At 40.4% G+C, this 20,577-nt stretch overlaps 1 pseudogene and 2 gene segments (V, D, J or C); 1 reads left to right on the forward strand and 2 right to left on the reverse strand.

The window, feature by feature from the left end:
• Nucleotides 1-8,810: 8,810 nt before the first annotated feature.
• Nucleotides 8,811-9,146, forward strand: LOC132656228 (large ribosomal subunit protein P1-like; annotated as a pseudogene).
• A 2,613-nt stretch (nt 9,147-11,759) lies between these two features.
• Nucleotides 11,760-12,286, reverse strand: LOC132656229 (T cell receptor alpha variable 9-2-like). The segment is given in 2 exon segments: nt 11,760-12,100; nt 12,229-12,286. Coding segments are annotated over 2 exon segments (399 nt in total).
• Nucleotides 12,287-19,816: 7,530 nt separating this feature from the next.
• LOC132656230 (T cell receptor alpha variable 13-1-like) lies at nt 19,817-20,230 on the reverse strand. The segment is given in 1 exon segment: nt 19,817-20,230. A coding segment is annotated over 1 exon segment (414 nt).
• Between the last annotated feature and the right edge of the window lie 347 nt (nt 20,231-20,577).

The raw sequence follows: 20,577 nt of genomic DNA on the forward strand, positions 1-20,577 counted from the left end.
TGAGGCCTTCCATCTAGAGATAGGGTGATGGTTGTGTCTTTGATATGAGGTTTTAGCTCACTGAATGCTGTATCTTGAGTTGAAGCTACAAGGTGATGAATCGGAGGGTTCAGAAAGGGTGGAATCACATCAGAGCTGGCTCACTCTTACTGAGGAAGACCGTGGGGACTGATACCTTGAAGACAGAGTTTCTGGGCGGAAAGTGATGGACTTGTGTGGGGTCTGGCTCTCCTATCCCAATCCAATGGACTGGGACCCTGGCAGTAAAGGTCTTGAGATGTGAGCACAAAGCACTGGAAACATTGAACTGAAAGGGGTAAGGCTCTCAAGAGTGGTCTGCCTTGCATGTTCATGAAAGTTAGAAGATATATTCACTTATGGACATTGATTACCACTTCTGTTTACACACGTGAATAAACCTATGATTTACTTCAATAGTATGAACTCCTGTGAAATTAATTAGTCCTGCACATTCAGATGACTAGTGAGTGTAGAAAGAGCCTAATATTCACAGCAGAGACAGAGAGACAGAGAAAAAGAGAGAAGGAAAAGAAGATAGTTTTAATCAGCCCACCTGCCATAAGAGTAATCTTTAACCATATACTTTCAAAATCAAATCCCTTGAGTGAGATTTTCCTGTCATTTGTAAGAGACACAATTTCATATCAACTTTCCTGGTCCTCCAACATCTTTAGTCCTTACACTCCATCTTCCATGTTGTTTCCTGAGCCTTCAGTGAAGGAGTTATGTTGGAAATATATTGATGATGAATGGCCACCTCACTTGTTTTCTGAACCTAAAAAAGACCTGAAGAAGTGCAACACCAATAGACTAGCTAACATGGAAAGAGGAATTCTCACGAAGCCCCAACCATAAACAAACAACTCCAGGAAAGTAAGAAGTGCTGGGAGTAAGAAAAAATCCTCCATGGTATGGAGCCCCTAGTTGGTTACCATCAGCAAATAATCAGCCCTGAATTTATATACCTATACAAGTAACACTTAACAGAACGAGCAGATCTGTATTCATGTAGTTAGGCAAGTGTGTGTGGGTGTGTGGGTGTAATAATAACCTACAAAAAGAAACTATGATTTTGAGAGAGCAAGGGTACATTCACGGGAGGATTTGGAGGAAGGAAAAGGAGGAAGGAAGCAAGGGTACATTCAGGGAGGATTTGGAGGAAGGAAAAGGAAGAAGGAAGCAAGGGTATATTCATGGGAGGATTTGGAGGAAGGAAAAGGAAGAAGGAAGTGATTTAATTATATTCACTTCTTTTTTTTAACTTTTATTAATTACACTTTATTCATTTTGTATCCCTCCATAAGCCCCTCCCTCCTCCCCTCCCGGCCCCACCCCCCCCCCCTTTCTGCATGCATGCCCTTCCCCAAGTCCACCGATAGGGGAGTTCCTCCTCTCCTTCTTTCTGATCTTAGTCTATCAGTTCTCATCAGAAGTGGCTACTATGTCAGGGTTCTAGGTTATCTCCATGAATAGTCCTTGGTTGGAGTATGAGTCTCTGGGAAGTTCCCTGTGTTCAAATTTTCTTGTTCTGTTGCTCTCCTTGTGGAGTTCCTGTCCTCTCCAGCTCTTACTAGTTCCCACTTCTTACATAAAATTCCATTCACTCTGCCTGTCAGTTGGCCATCAGGCTCAGTATCTGCTTTCACAGTCTGCATGGCAGAGGCTTTCAGAGCCCTTCTGTGGCAGGTTCCTAGGTTGTTTCCTGTTTTCTTCTTCTGGCTTTCAGAAGCCCTCTGTAGCAGGTTCCTAGGTTGTTTCCTGTTTTCTTCTTCTTCAGATGTCCATCCTCTTTGCCTTTCAGGATGGGTATTGAACATTTTAGTTAGGGTCCTCTCTTTTGCTTAGTATGTTTAGATGTACAGATTTTAATGGGTTTATTCTATGTTGTATGTTTATATGAGTGAGTATATACCGTGTGTGTGTTTTTGCTTCTGGGACAACTCACTCAGGATGATCCTTTCCAGGTCCCACGATTTACCAGAAAATTTCATGATTTCCTTATTTTTCATTGCTGAGTAATACTCCATTATATAGATGGACCACAGTTTCTGCATCCATTCTTCATTTGAGGGGCATCTGGGTTGTTTCCAGCTTCTGGCTATTACAAATAAAGCTGCTACAAACATGGTTGAGCAAATGTCCTTTTTGTGTACTTAAGCCTCTTTTGGGTATATGCCTAGGAATGGTATGGCTGGATCTTGAGGAAGAACTATTCCTAGTTGTCTGAGAAAGCGCCAGATTGATTTCCAGAGTGGTTGTGCAAGTTTACACTCCCACCAACAGTGCAGAAGGGTTCCCCTTTCTCCACAACCTCTCCAGCATGTGTTGTCACTTGAGTTTTTGATCTTGGCCATTCTGATGGGTTTAAGGTGAAATCTCAGGGTTGTTTTGATTTGCATTTCCCTAATGGCTAATGAGGTTGAACATTTCTTTAAGAGCTTCTCTACCATTCGATATTCCTCTCCCGAGAATTCTCTGTTTAGCTCTTTTCCCCCTTTTTTAAGTGGATTACTTGGTTTGCTGCTTTTCAGCTTCTTTAGTTCTTTATATATACTAGATATAAGTCCTTTGTCAGATAAAGGGTTGGTGATGATTCTTTCCCAATCTATAGGCAGTGGCTTTGTTTTGATGACTGTGTCCTTTGCTTTACAGAAGCTTTTCAATTTCATGAGGTACCATTTATTGATTGTTGCTCTTAGAGCCTGTGCTGTTGGTGTTCTGTTCAGGAAGTTTTCTCCTGTACCAATGAGTTCTAGGGTATTCTCCACTTTTTTTTCTAGCTGGTTTAATGTCTCTGGTTTTATGTTGAGGTCTTTGATCCACTTGGACTTCAGTTTTGTGCAGGGTGATAAGTATGGGTCTATTTTCATTTTTCTACGTGTAGACATCCAGTTGGACCAGCACCATTTGTTGAAGATGCTATCTTTTTTCCATTGTATTGTTTTGGCATCATCGTCAAAAATCAGGTGTCCATAAGTGTGTGGGTTTATTTCTGGGTCTTCTGTTTGGTTCCATTGACCCACCATTCTGTTTCTATGCCAGTACCATGCAGTTTTTAAAACTGTTGCTCTATAGTACAGCTTAAGATCAGGGATGGAGATACCACCAGAAGATCTTTTATTGTAGAGGATTGTTTTAGCAATTCTTGGTTCCTTGTTATTCCATACGAAGTTGAGAATTTTCCTTTCCAGGTCTGTAAAGAATTGTGTTGGCAATTTGATGGGAATTGCATTAAATCTGTAGATTGCTTTTGGTAAGATGGCCATTTTTATTATATTTATCCTGCCAAGCCATGAGCATGGGAGATCTTTCCATCTTCTCATATCTTCTTCTAATTCTTTCTTCAGAGACTTGAATTTTTTTTCATACAAGTCTTTGACTTGTTTGGTTAGGGTTACACCAAGGTACTTTATGTCATTTGTGCCTATTGCGAAGGGTGTTGTTTCTCCAATTTCTTTCTCAGCCCTTTGTCTTTTGTATACAGGAGGGCTACTGATTTTTTTTTTTATTTAATTTTGTATCCAGGCACTTTGCTGAAGGTGTTTCTCAGCTGTAGGAGTTCCCTGGTAGAGTTTCTGGGGTCACTCATATATACTATCATATCATCTGCAAATATTGATAATTTGACTTCTTCCTTTATCCAATTGTATCCCCTCGATCTCCTTCAATTGTCTCATTGCTCTAGCAAGGACTTCGAGAACTATGTTGAAGAGATATGGGGAGAGTGGGCAGCCTTGTCTTGTCCCCGATTTCAGTGGGATTGCTATAAGTTTCTCTCTGTTCAGTTTGATGTTGGCTAGAGGCTTGCTGTATATCACCTATACTATGTTTAGTTATGTGCCTTGTATCCCTGATCTCTCCAAGACTTTAAACATGAATGGATATTGGATTTTGTCAAAGGCTTTTTCAGCATCTAGGGAGATTATCATGTGGTTTTTTTCTTTCAGTTTGTTAATATGGTGGATTACATTGATGGATTTCTGTATACTGAACCACCCCTGCATACCTGGGATGGAGCCTACTTGGTCATAGTGGATAATATCTTTGATGTGTTCTTGTATTCAGTTTGCGAGTATTTTGTTAAGTATTTTTGCATCAATGTTCATAGGGGAGATTGGCCTGAAATTCTCTTTCTTTGTTGAGTCTTTGTGAGGTTTAGGTACCAAGGTGACTGTGGCTTCATAGAATGAGTTTGGTAATGTTCCTTCTGTTTCTATTTTGTGGAATAGTTTGAAGAGAATTGGAGTTAGCTCTTCTTTGAAGGTCTGGTAGAATTCTGCACTGAAGCCATCTGGTCCTGGGCTTTTTTTGGATGGGAGACTTTTGATGACCGCTTCTATTTCTTTGGGGGATATAGGACTATTTAATTGATTTACCTGGTCCTGATTCAGCTTTGGTAAGTCAGATCGATCAATAAAATTGTCCATTTCACTTAGATTTTCAAATTTTGTGGCATATAGACTTTTGAAGTAAGTCCTAATGATTGTTTGGATTTCCTCAGTGTCTGTAGTTATGCCCCCCTTTTCATTTCTGATTTTGTTGATTTGGGTGGTGTCTCTCTGCCTTTTAGTTAGCTTGGCTAAGGGTTTGTCAATCTTGTTGATTTTCTCAAAGAACCAGCTCTTGGTTTCATTGATTCTTTGAATTGTTTTATTTGTTTCTAATTGATTGATTTTAGCCCTGAGTTTGATTATTTCCAGCCATCTACACTTTTTTACTGTGTCTGCTTTTTGGTTTTCTAGGGTTTTTTAAGTGGCCCATTAAGTTGCTTGAATGAGATGTCTCAAATTTCTTCTTGAAGGCACTTAGTGCTATGAACTTTCCTCTTAGCACTGCCTTCATTGTGTCCCACATGTTTGGGTATGTTGTGTCTTCATTTTCATTGAGTTCTAGAAAGACTTTAATTTCTTTCTTTATTTCTTCCCTGACTCAGCTGTCATTTAGTAGCAAGCTGTTCAGTTTCCAGGTATGTGTTGACTTTTTGCTATTTCTGTTGTTATTGAAGTTCAGCTTTATTCCATGGTGATCAGACAAGATACAAGGGCTTATTTCAATCTTCTTGTATCTGTTGAGGCTTGCTTTGTGACCCACTATATGGTCTATTTTGGAGAAGGTTCCATGAGGTGCTGAGAAGAAGGTAAATTCTTTTGTGTTTGGGTATAAGGTTCTGTAAATGTCTGTGAAGTTCATTTGATTCATGACCTCTGCCAGAGATAATGTTTCTTTGTTTAATTTCTGTTTTGTTGACCTGTCCTTTGTTGAGAGTGGGGTGTTGAAGTCTCCCACTATCAATGTGTGGGGATCTATATGTGGTTTAAATTTTATCAATGTTTCTTTTACAAATGTGGGTGCTCTTGTATTTGGGGCATAGATGTTCAGGATTGTGATGTCTTCCTGGTGGAATTTTCCCTTGATGAGTATGAAGTGTCCTTCCCCATCTCTTTTGATTAATTTTGGTTGAAAGTCTATTTTATCAGATATTAGAATGGCTACTCCTGCTTGTTTCTTGGGTCCATTTGCTTGGAAAGTCGTCTTCCAACCTTTTACCCTTAGGTAATGTCTATCTTTGTGCCTTAGGTGTGTTTCTTGTATGCAACAGTTTACTGGGTTTTGTTTACGTATGCATTCTTTTATCTGTGTCTTTTCACTGGAGAGTTGAGTCCATTGATGTTGAGAGAGATTAATGACCAGTGGCTGTTAGATCCTTTGATTTTGGTGTTGGCTGTGGTCATCAGGTTGTGTGCTTGGTTGTTTTTTGTTTTACTGTAGTAAGGTTAATTATTTCCTGTGTTTTCTTGAAAGTAGCTAATTTTCTTGGGTTGTATTTTCCCTTTCAGTGTCTTCTGTAATGCTGGATTTGTATGTAGGTATTTTTGAAATTTGTTTTTGTCACTGAATAACTTGTTTTCCCCATCTATGAGGACTGAGAGTTTTGCAGGTTATAGTAGCCTGGGCTGACATCTGTGTTCTCTTAGTGTCTGCATGATATCCAACCAGGCCCTTCTGGCTTTCATACTCTCTGTTGAAAAGTCAGGTGTGATTCTAATGGGTTTGCCATTATATGTTACTTGGCCTTTTTCCCTTGCAGCTTTTAGTATTTTTTCTTTGTTCTGTATACTTACTGTTTTGATTATTATGTGGTGGGAGGATTTTCTTTTCTGGTCAAATTTGTTGGGTGTTCTCTAGGCCTCGTGTATTCTTATTGGCTTCTCCTTTAACTTGGGGAAATTTTTTTCAATGATTTTGTTGAAAATATTTTCTGGGCCTTGGAGAAGGGAGTCTTCTTTTTCTTCTATACCTATTATTCTTAGGTTTTGTCTTTTCATACTGTCTTGGATTTCTTAGACGGTCTGTGTCAGGAATTTTTTGGATTTAACATTTTCTTTGACAGATACATCTATTTCTTCCATTGTATCTTCCACACCTGAGATTCTTTCTTCCATCTCTTGTAGTCTGTTGGTTATGCTTACCTCTGTAGTTCCTGTTTTCTTCCCTAAATTCTTCCTCTCCATTATTTCCTCCATTTGTGTTTTCTTTAATTTTTCCAGTTCTATCTTCAGGTCTTGAGTGTTTTGTTTACTTCCTTCACCTGTCTGATTGTATTTTCCTCTTTTTCTTTTAGTTCCTTCAACTCTGTTTCTTTTTCTTCTTTCAGTGATCTAATTATTTCTTCTCTGAAGGCCTCAAACTGTTTGGCTGCATCTTCCCATATTTCTTCACGGATGGCCATAATCTGCTTGTCTTTAATTTACTCCATTTCTTTACAGATAGCCATGATCTGTTTGTTTTTATCTTCCTCTAATTCTTTACGTACATTATTTGTTTCCTCTATTATCCTCTTCATCAGCATAGATGTTAGGTCATCTTCTTGATTTTCTATTATACTGTGTTGTCCAGGGCTGTTCACCCCTGGATGGCTGGGTTCTGGAGATGCCATATTGCTCTGTCTTTTGTTGGTTGAGCTTTTATGCTGACCTCTACCCATTGGGCTGTTTTAGGTGTTGGCTGTTAGTTTCTGTGCTTTCTGGAGTCCTGAGGTAGGGAGAAACCCCTTGGCCGAAAGATGATTTCTCCTTAAGTAGTCCTCCTCTGCTTTTTGGTTATGGTCACTGTATGGCCAGTGTTTCTCAGGAATTGCCACTGCTCACCTCAGGTGTATAGCCCTGAGTAGTAGCTGTGGTCTTTGTTAGGCAGGGAGGGCTCTCCTCTTACCCATAGAAGTTCTCAAGACAGCTTCCCCACTGCTGAGTTTCTCGTTATAAATTTAGTGAGCTACTGCTGTTGTTACAGTTTTCCAGGTACAGTCCTCTTGAAGAACCTGCTGATTCCCTAGCTGTGGGGTTTTCTCCCAACAGGGAAACTCAGTCTGTTATCCTGGGGCACACAGTTCTGTCCGGGAAAGTGAGAGGAGCACCCAGCAAGTCTCTGGGCCAGAGGCTCAGTGCTCTGCTCTGGGCCTGGAGAATGTGCACCTAGGTTGAGTTGGCGCCTGGGGGCACTGCTCTGGTCTGGAGGCTGGGTGCCTCAGTCTGGACAGGAAGTTGTGTGTCCCTGTCTGGGATGTCGACTGCAGGCACTGCTCTGGTCCAGATGCTGTGGGTGCAGCCCTCTTGAAGGAACAGAAATTCCCACAGTTTTGTCAGCCTAGCTAGGGGTAACTGGTTGATCCTTGGCACAGTATCTGAGGGCTGCTGTAATGGCTCTCTGGCTTTTGTAGGTCTGAGGATGCAGCTGTGTGCCCCAGTGCCCTAGAGGTACTCAATAATGGTGGATGAGCACAGCGCTCATGCCTGCATTAGAAAGCTAGAGCCTAGAGTCTGCGTGAATCCAAAAAGTCTTTTGGTGCTGGATGTCCTGAGCGTTAGACCTGATGATCCCCCCCCGCTGGGGGTTTCTTCCTGCCAGGGACACCCAGTCTTTGCTTTGGGGACCTCCGTTCTGTCTGGGGTGGCGGCGAGTAGAACCCACAGGCACAGACACCCGCCTGTGGCTCAGCCTCTCTGGCCCTTGGGATCCTGGGCGTCTCCCTAAACTGGGTAATTTTTCCGAGACCTTTTCGGGGTGGTGGTATCAGCTGAGTGCTCTGAGATCAGACCAGCCGTTTCCCTCTCTGTGGGTTTGCACCCAACGGTGAAACTGAGTCTCTGGTGCCCTGTGGCCCAAAGTTCTATCTGAGGTGGTGAATCAGGCCCGCAGGCAGGCCGGGCTCTGTGCAGGCCCCTGGGTCCCCAGCTCTGGCTCTGGACTGGCTCCTGGAGCGCCCGTGGAACCCAAGTCTTTTCCAGGGGATGTCTGGGTGACCTAAGGTCGGTCCCAATCATTTCCTGCTTTGTAGGGTTATCTCTCGACTGGAAAATCCAGTCTGTGATGTTGTGGGCCCACAGTTCAGTCTGGGACAGTGACCAGATCATGCTGTTGTGTAGCTCTGGGCTGTTGACCAAGAACCTGGCAGAACCAGGGTCTCTTCCATGGTTAGCCAGGTGAGTTAAAGCTGATTGAATCCCCCACCGTGGGGTATCCTCTCACCTGAGAAACACAATCACTTGTGTTTTATGGCTGTGAGTTCTGCTTGCTGGTCACTGTGCCTGTCCCACTCTGCTGCTGTTCAGAATGAGAGTCCTCCTGGCGCCAACATCTTGCCCCGCCCCTTATATTCACTTCTTAAAAAGAAAATGAACAGCTTTCCTCAGCTGCAGCTGAGATGCTCCATCTTTGAGAGAAAGTCAAGGCTACGTTGGGGTGAGGCCCTCACTTCATCTGGCAACTAGCACATGTCAATATTCCACAACATGGCATCCATCTCCAAGCTCACCTGCATCTACTCTGTCTACATCTTGAATGACAAAGAATTGATAGTCATGGAGGGTCAGATCAGTGCCCTCACTGAGGCAGGCGGTGTCAATGCTGAACCTCTCTGGCTTGGCTAGGCATGGCCAATGTCAACCCTGGAAGCCTCATCTGCAACCTGCAGACTAATGGGCCTGCTCCACCAGCTGGAGCTGCTCCAGCAGGTGTCCTGCCCCTCCACTGCTGCTGTCCCTGCTGAGGAAAAGAAAGTAGAAGCAAAGAAGGAAGAATCTGGAGAGTCTGATGATGACATGGGCTTTGGTCATTTTAAAAATTAATTAATTTATTTATTTATTACAATTTATTCACTTTGTGTATCCCACTGTAGCTCCCTCCCTCATCTTCTCCCAGTCCCACCCACCCTCTCTTCTCGCTCTATACCCTTTCCTTATTCCCCTAATCGGGGAGGACCTCCTCCCTTTCTCTCTGACACTAGCCTATTGGATTTCACAGCAAGGCTGGCTGCATCATCTTCCTCTGTGGCCTGGCAAGGCTGCACTGCCCAGGGGGAGGTAATCAAAGAGCTGGCCACTGAATTCATGTCAGAGAAAGCTCCTGTTCCCCTTACTAGGACACCCACTTGGAAAGCCTATGGGTTACCTCTGAGCAGGGGGTCTAGGTCCTCTCAATGCATGGTACTTGGTTAGAGTATCTGTCTCTGCAGGTCCCCTTGGACCCAGGTATTTTGGCTTTCCTGGTCTCCTTGTAAACTTCCTGTCCCCTCCATGTCTATCTCTTTCTTGTTTCATAAGGTTTCCTGCACTCTATCCAAAGTTTGGCTATGTGTGTCCATATCTCGTTTGATATCCTGATGAATTGAGTCTTTCAGAGGCCCCCTGTGGAAGGACCCTGTCCTGTTCCTTGTCTTCTTCTACTTCTGATGTCTATTCTGTTTGCCCTTCTGAGTGAGGTTTCAACCTCTTCCCTATGGTCCCGCTTATTGTTTAGCTTCTTTAGGACTGTAGATGTTAGTATGTTTATCCCTATTATTTGACTAATAACCACGTATAAGTGACTATATATCAGATATGTATTTCTGCTTCTGGGTTACCTCATTCAGGATGATCTTTTCTAGTTCCCACCATTTGCCTGCAAATTTTATGATTTCCTTATTTTTAACTGAGTAGTATTCCATTGTGTAAATGTACCACAATTTCTTATCCATTCTTCAGCTGAGGGACATCTAGGTTGTTTCCAGATTCTGGCTATTATGAATAAAGCTGCCTCGAACATGGTTGAGCAAATGTCCTTGTTGTGTGGTTTAGCATTTTTCAGATATATGCCCAGGAGTGGTATACCTGGATCTAGAGTTAGTACTATTCCTAATTTTTTGAGAAAGCGCCAGACTGATTTCAATTTGCTTGTACAAGGTTACATTCTTCACATCCTCTCCAGAATGTATTGTCACTTGAGTTTTTTATTAGCCATTCTGATTGGTCTGAATTGAAATCTCAGGGTTGTTTTGATTGGTATTTCACTGATGACTAAGTATGTTGAGCATTTCTTTAAATGTTTCTCTGCCATTTGATATTCCTCTGTTGAAAATTCTGTTTAGCTCTGTACCCATTTTTTAAATGGCTTACTTGATTTGTTGCTTTTTAACTTCTTGAATTCTTTTTATATTCTGGATATTAGACCTCTGTCAGACGTAGGGTTGGTGAAGATCTTTTCCCAGTCTGGAGGTTATCATTTTGTTTTGATGACAATGTCCTTTGCCTTATAGAAGCATTTAAGTTTCATGAGGTCCCATTTGTTGATTGCTGTTCTTAGAGCCTGTGCTGTTGGTATTTTGTTCAGGAAGTTGTCCCTGTGCCAATGAGGTCAAGACACTTCCACACTTTTTCTTCTAACAGATTTAGTGCATCTGTTTTTATGTTACAGTCTTTGATCCACTTGGACTTTAGTTTTATTCAGGGTGATAAATATGGGTCTATTTGCATTTTTCTACATGTAGACCAGCACCATTTGTTGAAGATGCTGTCTTTTTTCCATTGTATGGTTTTGGTTTCTTTGTCAAAATTAAGTTTCTGTGGGTGTGTGGGTTTATTTCTGGGTCTGCAATTCTATTCCATTGATCCACTAGTCTGTTTCTATGCCAGTACCATACCATTTTAATTACTCTTGCTCTCTAGTACAGCTTGAGATCAAGGGTGGAGATAACCTCCAGAAGATCTTTTATTGTACAGGATTGTTTTAGCAATTCTGGGGATTTTGTTTTTCCATATGAAATTGAGAATTGTTCTTTCAAGGTCTGTAAAATATGTTTGCCCTCCCCCAAGCACTGAAACTCTTCTGAGGCAAGCCAGAGAGCCAGCTTCCCCCTTTGCTGCCCAGAGTTCATCTTCCATTCCACCTATGTTCTCCTGTTCCAACTTTGCATCTCCTCTTGTGTTTGAGCCTCAGCCTGATCTTATTAACAACAGAAGAGTCCTTTCTTTATGCCCTGAAAGTCCCTTTCTTCTGTGTGCTTGTGTACTGGCCTAGCTCTGTCCTCTTTTCTTCTTTCCTTTCCTTCTCAATAGGAATCCCAAGACTGAGGACATTGGGTTCTCCTGTCACTTCTCCCTCCATAGTTTCAGAAGACATTATGTAGAAGCCTCTTTTCCTGGCACAAATAAAATACAGATAGTTCTACCAGAGAGCTGTGAAAGAACATGTGGACAGGCTTCCTTATTCACACAGCTTTGCTGTGAGGCTCCTTCTGCTCTGCATGAGGCACACGCTCTTGCATCAGATTTTGGGTTAGTCCCATTCTAGTCTTGAGTATGGAAGAGCCTACTTCTTGCTCTTCTGCTATGGCTATTCATATGATGTTTGTGCCACTCAGAGAAACATAGAGGCACACAGCACAGTGAGGAACCAAAGCAATTGGAGAGGCAGGAACTCAGCATTCAGCTGCTGAGTTTGTGCTCAGGTCCTGCTGCAGTGTCTGCCACTGTGTCACCCAGAGCACAGTAGTACACAGCCGAGTCTGACTCTTGCACCGAGGCTTTCTGCAAGTGGAAGGAGGTGGTTCCTCTATCATATGTGGCTTCAAACCCTCTGCTGCTTCCCTTGTCGTTGGCCTTTGAGGCTCTAAAGAGGAGCTGTGGACCTTCTCCAGGATACTGCACATACCAGAACAGGGCTAGGTAACCTGAGGCTGAATAGTTGCAGTGTATAGTAAGAAATTCGTCTTCTGAGAGGACCACTTGACCTTCTGTCTGAGTCACTGAGTCTCCGTGGGTCCTTGCTTGGAAAAAAAGGAAAAAGAAAAACAAAAAGAAAAACAAAAACAAAACAGATATATGGATATATTCAGGGCTCCAGATATTTTTTTCTGACATAAAAAAGGAAAAGGTTTAAGGTCACTTTACTTACTGAGCATGAGAAGTACCACAGTCACGAAGCCCGGGGAAGAATTCAACTTTAGTGCCATCTCGTCAATGTTCTCAATTTTTGAAAACATTGAGAAACAGTCTAAACTTAAGTTCACACAGGAAATGCTATAGCGTTAGGATGCTGCGCCCTCTGGTGGCCAGAGAGTAACCTAAGTTAAATGTAGCAAACTTTGCTTGAAGACACTGGAAACAATGAACAATTAGTTTGGGTTGAGGGATCTCTGGTACTTCAAAGGTCCTATTTTCTCTGTTCTAAGAGAACGACAAGTTAAAGATAATTTTTATTAATTTTTTTTCAGAAAATAAATCACACTCCATAAAAAATAGTCAATATTTCTAAATTTCACGAAAAGTGAAGAAGCACATAAGTCATTGAACTCTATGGAGTGACCTGAAATTTTGAAAAAGGTTCTGCTTCATGATTTCCTTGTTTTTAATAGCCGAGTAGTATTCCACTGTATAAATATGCCACAATTTCCGTATCCATTCATCCGTTGAGAGGCATCCAGATTCTGTGCATTATAAATACAGCTGCTACGTGCATAGTTGAGCAAAGGTCCTTGTTGAATGGTGGGGCATCTTTTGGGCATATGCCCAGGAGTGACATAGCTAGATCTTGAAGTACTTTGAACAGAGCATGGGGGGGGATGGATAGAAACACATGGAGAGGGCAGGAGCCCCACAAGGAAACCAAAAAGGATAAAAAAAAAAACTGAGCCCAGGGGAGACCTGCAGAGACTGATACACCAAGAACCATGCATGGCGAGGATCTTGACCCCCTGTTCAGATTGGCAGGTCAGCCTGCATGTGGGTTCCAGAGTAAGGAGAGCAGGGGTTGCCTCTGCCATGAACTCAGTTGCCTGCTCTTTGATCACTTGGCCCTGGTGATGCGGCCTTGCGAGGCAACACAGGAAGAGGATCTAGGCACTCCTGATGAGACTTGATAAGCTATGGGCAGAAGGCAGAGGAAGAGAACGATCCCTTTCAGTGGACTAGGGGAAGGGAATAGGAGGTAAGAGGAAGAGAGGGTAGGGCTGAGGAGTTAAGGGATGGGGCTTCAATCAGGATATATAATGAGTAAACTGTAAAAGTAAAAGTAAAAAAAAATTAAATAGTTCTGCTTCTCCTTTAGAACATTTTCTGCTCGCATAAACTGACTCTCTCTTTGAGCTAAGTGTACATAACAGACTTCACTTTTTGTCTTCACCCACACTAAGCTTCTCCCAGTGTTCAAGTTAAGCTCCATGTATTAAAATATAAATCTCTTTCCTTGCTACTACTAAGAACATTTTGGGATTCAATGCAATAACGATACACATTCTTCCAGTTTCTCATTACCATTTTTTATAATTGTTTGCATATGATTGTTTAGACATCATTTGTGGCCATTGTTTTAATTGTTCATATGGGTCATTTTATATCCTAAAACAGAACTAAATAACAAAATCTTTGTTACACATCACTTACATTTTCAACTTCTTCCTACATCACAGTGAGGTACACCAGGTAATGCCCATGCTCATTACAACCTCTCTGTTTTAATAGAGAAACGGATTTAAGAAGTAAGCCATGTTTCTCTCTCATGGCATTATCAGTTGTGTGGGGGGGGGGGGAATGGACCATTCATAATAGACTTGCTTTTCTAGGGCAGGAGTACACAGAACCCCAGGGGAATAGGAAAAATAATGCAGCTTGAGCTACCATCCCAGTCTTTCTAGTTCCGAATTTAGTTTGTTTGCTTATTGGTGTTTTGAGATTATTATGTAATCGCAATAGTTCTCCCTTTCCATTCTTCCCTCCAAACTCTCCCATGTGCCTACTCTTTCCACTCTCCTTCAAATGTATAGCCTCTTTTTTCATTTTTTAAACTAATTACTGTTTCATGCATATAAGGAACTATTCCTAAATACAATATATGTTTAGTCCATCTAATGTTACACGTATGTATGTTTTCAGAGGTGACCATTTGGCACTGGACAACCAATCAGTGTGGTCTTCCTTGGGTAAGACCATCTCTCTTGTTCTCAGCTTTCCTCAGTTACCTCTGCTTCTTTGTTTAGGGTTCAGTCCTCATGTGCTATTCTGTGTTGACTTTGGCATGTTCGTTAGTGTCACTCTTTTTCAGCTTGCATTTCAATGGCCATATTGATGAGATGTTGCATGTTTAACTTCTGATGTTAGTAGGGGACACAATTTTCAGCAAACTCCTGATTGTCATTTTTACAGTCATTTTATTTCCTTCTCTGCAACATTCTCTGAGGCTCAGGTGCAGAGGTGTTTTTAGATATATCCATTGGGACTGGGCTCCTCAACTCTTCATTTTCATTGGTGGTGGTATTCTTTAGCAGTTTCTATCTATGGCAAAGAGACACTTCCTTGATGAGGGGTGACGGCTACAGCTATTGGTGGGTATAGGATAATTCTTTATAGATTACTGTTAGTAATTATGCTGGTTTCATAAAACTGGTTGTAGATTCTCCACTACTAACCACGTCTTCACTCGCACTGAATAAGTTTCCAGTGCCAGATACGGCTTCCTTATGGTGGAGTGGGTCTGCAGTCCAATTAGAGAGCTGTTGGATCCTGCTAATGTGTGTGCCATTACAGCAGCTGTAAGATCATTGTGCCATGTAATTGCTGATGTGGCTCATAGGCATCATAGCTGAGTAGGACTCTTGGTTGCCTTTCTCCTCTGGAATCTTAAATGGAACTTTCTTGTACCAAGAAAAATAGCCCTCTGGAGAGGGCATTCAGGTCAGTTTTAACTTAGTTGTTTCTGGGGCCTGTGTCTGAAGTGACTGGTCTCTTCAGCAATAGGCACTCACCACCTTTGGGGGTAACTAAGGTCAACAGCAATGGGCTGTGTGTTTTGGGAGTCCCTTTCAAAACCCTGGGCATCAACTTAAAACAGGGTTCTTATGTATGGCATTGGAGTTTTTGTTAGGTGGTGTTTGGCTCTTGAAGGAGGCACCATCAAACTATGTGGAAACAATTATTAAAACCATGTATATGCATGTTTATGTATATATTTATATATAATTCATTTTATATATTTATAATATATAATTATACAATATATGGACATCATAATTATATATTAAGTATATAAACATGTATGTATGTATATATATAAATATATAATACATAAATAATTATATATATATATATATATATATATATATATATATATATATATTACAGGGGTTATCTTTTAGGCAAGTAGTTAATAACATCATTCCTTCTAGCATTTTCAGACAGTTTGCCTTTCTGGGTCTGAATTTCCTTAGTCAATATAATCTTTTTTTCTATTTACCTGCAAAGTTCCTGATTTCATTTTTTCTTTACAGGTGAAGAGTGTCCCATAGTACTTCCATATCACATGATCATTAACCATTCCTGTGTTGTACATTTAGATTGTTTTCATTTCCTACCTATTGTGAATAAAGCAACATTGAACATGACAGAATAAGTGTATGTGGAGTAGTACATGAAGTCCTTTGGGCACATGCTGAAGCCTAGCGTGGTCGGGTCATATGAGATATTAATTTTCAGCCTTTTGATAATCATATACACTGATTTTAATGGTGGATGCACCAATTTGCAATCCCATTCAGTGAACATGATTGCCTTTTTCCAGTATCCACTCCAGCACTTGTTTTCAGTGTTTCCATGGATATTTGTTGAAATCTCAAAATTGTTTGATTTGCCTTGCTGTAATTTCTAGGGACGATTAACATTTTTTCTGGATATTTTTATTAATTTTTTGTTGTTTCTTTTTAGAAGTCCCTATTCAGGTTCCAGGTCCATTTTTCAAATGTGTCTTTTGGGGAGGTTCCTTTGTATATTCTGGATATACAGCCTGTCAAATGTATATCTGGCAAAGATTCATTCCCATTTTATGTGTTGCCTCTTGACCGTGTTGGTTGTTTCTTAACTGTGCAGAAGCTTCTTAGTTTCACAGATTCCCACTTTTCAATCACAGGCTTTAATTCTTGGACAACTGGCATCATATCAGAAAGTCCTTTGCCCTACATCATATAGGTACTGGCTATGTTTTCTTGTATTAGTTTCAATATTTTAGTTTTACCATTTATGTTTTTGATACATTTAAAACTATTGTGTGTGTGTGTGTGTGTGTGTGTGTGTTAGGTGGTTTCATCAGGTCTACTTTAGTTCTTCTGCATGTAGACATCCAATTTTACCAGCACCATTTGTTGAGGATGTCTCTCCCCCCCCCCCATCAAGTGTGTTTGGTATCTTTATCAAGTATCACGTGGGTGAAGTTACATATTCTCATGAAGGCCTTCAATTTTGTTCCATTGTTCTACATATCTGTTTTTATGATACTACCAAACTGTTTTTATTACTATCATTCTGAAATATATCTTAAGATCTGAAATTGTGTTATTCACCAGCATTTTTCTTTTTGCTCATGCTTGTTTTTTAATCAATTCTTTTATGATTCTATATGAATTTGAAGGTAGTTTTTTTTTTTTTACTTTTCTGTGCAGAGTGAGATGAGGATACTGATTGGGATTACCTTGAATGTCTAAATAGCTTTTGGTATAATAGTCACTATAACAATGTTAGTTTTACCAATCCAGAAGCATGGGTGTCTTTCCACTTTCTAATGATTTTTTTTCTTATCTTCTTTTCAGAGCTTTAAAATTTCCTTTGTAGAGTTCATTCACTTTCTTGGTGAGGTTTATTCATAGACACTTTATTTCTTTAAAGTTATTGTGAATGGGAGTATGTCCATGACCTTCTTTGTAGGTTTGTGGGTGGGGTATAAAAATCTATTGATTTATGCAAATTGATGTTGGATTTCTTATAATTTCTAAAAGTTTTCTGGTAGAATTTTGTGATATCTAATATATAGTATCCTATCATTTGCAAATATACTTTGACTTCTTTCCATATTTGTATCTCTTTAATTTCCTTCTCTTGGCTTATTGCTTCAGCTAGTACTTTAAGCACAATGTTGAAGAAGAATAGGGCTAGTAGACATCCTTGACATTTCTGACATCAGTGGGATTAGTTCAAGGTTTTTTTCATTTAGGATAGTGGTTCTCAACTTTTCTAATACAGTGACCCTTTAACACAGATCCTCACATTGTGGTGAGCCATCCCCATCATAAAAATCAAAATTATAACTTCATAAATTGTAATTTTGCTACTGTTATGCAAATATAATGCAAATATCTGTGTTTTATTGGTCTTAGGCAAGACCAAGAGGTTAAGAGCCCATAGTTCAAGAGCTGCTAATTTAAGATGATGTTGGCTCTGGGTTTCTCCACAAGGAGAGCAACAGAACCAGAAAATTGCAACACAGGAGTCTTTCCAGAGACTCATACTCCAACCAAGTACGATGCATGGAGACAACCTAGAACCCCTGCACAGATGTAGCCCATGGTAGTTCAGTATCCAAGTGGGTTCCATAATAATGGGAATGCCTCTGATACAAACTGATCGGCCTGCTCTTTGATCACCTCCTTCTGATGAGGAGCAGCCTTACCAGGCCACAGAAGTGGTAATGCAGCCACTTCCTATGAGATATGATAGACTAAGATCAGAAGGAAGGAAAGCGGGACCTCCCCAATCAGTGGACTTGGGGAGGGGTATGGGTGAAGAAGGGGAAGGGAAGGTGGGATTAGGAGGGGAGGAGAGAGGGGCTTATGGGGGGATTCAAAGTGAATAAAGTATAATTAATAAAAGTTAAAAAAAACATGATGTTGGCTGTGGGTTTCTCCTATAAAGCTTTCATTATGTCGAAGTATGTTCCTTCTAGCCCTACATTCTCTACGACTTTCATCATGAAGTCATGTTGGATTTGGTCAAAGGCATTTTTCTGCATCTCTTGAGACGATCATGCAATTTTTGTTTTTTAGTCTATTTGTGTGTTGAATTAATTAACTTGTGTATTTTGAACCTTCCCTGCATTTCAAAGATAAAGGCAATGTGTTTGTGGTATATAATCTTTTTTATATGCATCTGTATTTTGTTTAAAATTTTTTTATTGAGTTTTTGAGTCTGTGTTCACCAGGGATATTGTCTTATAGTTTTATTTTTTGTTGTTGTGTCCTTCCCTGGTTTGGGCATTAGAATGATAGTGGCATAAGAAAAGTTTGGGAGTGCACCTTCTCTTTCTATTTTCTTTCATTATTTAAGAAAAACTAGCTTTAGATCTTTATATGTCTAATGAAATTCTGCTATCACTATATCTGGTCTTGGACTTGTTCCTAATCTTGAAGGCTTTTCATTAATATTTCAGATTCTTCATTCCTCTTTGGGTTTGTTTGGATTTTGTTTCTTCTTGGTTAATTTTGATGGTTTGGATGAATCTAGACATTCATGCATTTCTTTTATGTTTTCCAGCTTAACAGAGTAAATATTTAAAAATATTTCCTTAAACTACTGTGAATTTCTTTGGTGTATGTTGTAGTGTTTTCCTGTTCACTTCTGATCTTGATAATTTAGGTTATCTCTTTATTTCCTTTGCTAATTGGGCCAAAGATCTCAGAGAACCATGTTTTAGATTCATTGATTTTTTTAAAAAACTATTGTTTGCTTTGTTTCTATTTCAGTGATTTCTGGTCCTTTTTTGGTATTTCTTGCCATCAGTTGTTTTTAGATTTTGCTTGTGCTTACCATCTTTTTGAGTTCTATCAGTAAGCCATTTACTTGTGCTTAAAATTTTTTAATGTAGGCAATTAGGGCTATAAATTTACCTCATAGGACTGCTTTTAATGTGTCTCAAAAGGCTTTGTTGTACTGTGTTTTCATTTTAATTTAGTTCAAGAAATTCTTTTATTTGTTTCTTGATTCTCCCTGATCCCTTCATCATTTAGTGATGAACTGTTAATCTCCATGAGTTTGTGTATTAGTAGAGGTCCGTGTGTGTGTGTGTGTGTGTGTGTGTGTGTGTGTGTGTGCAGATTTTAGGATAGAAATGGCAGCTTACTTCCTTGTCCCATTTGACCTGAATAATTTTGTCCATTTACTCTACAATAGTGTCTAACTTTAAAACTAAGATGTTTCTTGTTGACAGGAGACAGATGGATTTTTGTCTCTTGATGCATTCAGTTACATTGTGTATTTTGGGTGAATAACTTAGCCCAGTTATATAATAATGAACTTGGGTGATGAAACACCAACAAACAAAGTAACCCAATTAAAAATGGGGCACAGAACTAAACGGAGAGTTATCAACAAAGGAATCTCCAGTGGTCAAGAAGCCCTTTAAGAAATGCTCAAATACCTTAGTCATGAGGTAAGTGTGAACCAGGAGGACTCTGACATTCCATCTCACACCAATCACAATAGCTGAGAACAAGATCTCGAGCAACAGTACATGTTGATGAGTGAAGAAAAGGAAACACTGTTCAATTACTGGTGGGATTGTAAACTTGTACAACCATTTGGGAAAACAATGTTTTTTTTTTTTTCTCAGAAAATTGAGTTTATTTTTATTTTTAAAAGAAATTTAAGGGGAAAAAAAAGAAAGAGAAAACTATCCTAAATTGTCTGAGGGAGTTGAAGCTAACTTTCTTATTTTGTGTTTTTAATGTCTACATTATACATGGCACTTGCAAGCTAGCAACTGGCAAATGCTGCCCTGGAAGGCCCGTTACACAGGATGCGGACACAGCCCCATGGTTTGAAGACAGGCTGCAGGTGCCAGTGGAGCAGTGTGTACTTGCAGCACAGAAGTACATAGCTGAGTCTCCAGGCTGAGTGTCTGTGATGTGCAGGGAGAAGTGTTTGGCTTTCTTATCCAGTAAAACTGTGAGTCTTTGGTTCTGCTTTCTGTCCACATTTCCACGAATGTCCATGATGTACTGAGGACCTTTCCCAGGTTCTTGTTTGTACCATGGGAAGTAGACTGAGGCACTGTCTGTGTAAGTACAGTTGATGACAGCTCTGGCTCCCTCCTGGACTCTCAGGATGGAAGGGTGCTGCTCCACCTGCTCTCCTTGGCTCATCCCTGTGCAGAAAGATGGAGAGAAAGGAGAAAGGTTGTCAGGTCATCACTTTCCAGGATTCTCTTTTTCTACAGTAACTAGAGAAAACTTAAATAAAACATAGATTCCCATAGATGACTCAGAAATGCCCACTGGTTATTCTGAGGCCCTAAAATATTAACTCACCATCCTTCTGCAGCCACAGAAACATGAATAAAGTAGGAACACAAGTCTTCATTGTTCTTTTCAATGAAATTGAAATCCAGTGTCAACCGTGATGGCCGGAAGGTCAGCTACAGCTGCCAGGGTGTTGTTCTTTCTCAGTAACAATTCTAGCTCTGGAGTCTTCCCCTCATCAATGAGAAAAA

This window comes from Meriones unguiculatus, chromosome 9, assembly GCF_030254825.1.
Source record: "Meriones unguiculatus strain TT.TT164.6M chromosome 9, Bangor_MerUng_6.1, whole genome shotgun sequence".
Taxonomy (NCBI): domain Eukaryota; kingdom Metazoa; phylum Chordata; class Mammalia; order Rodentia; family Muridae; genus Meriones; species Meriones unguiculatus.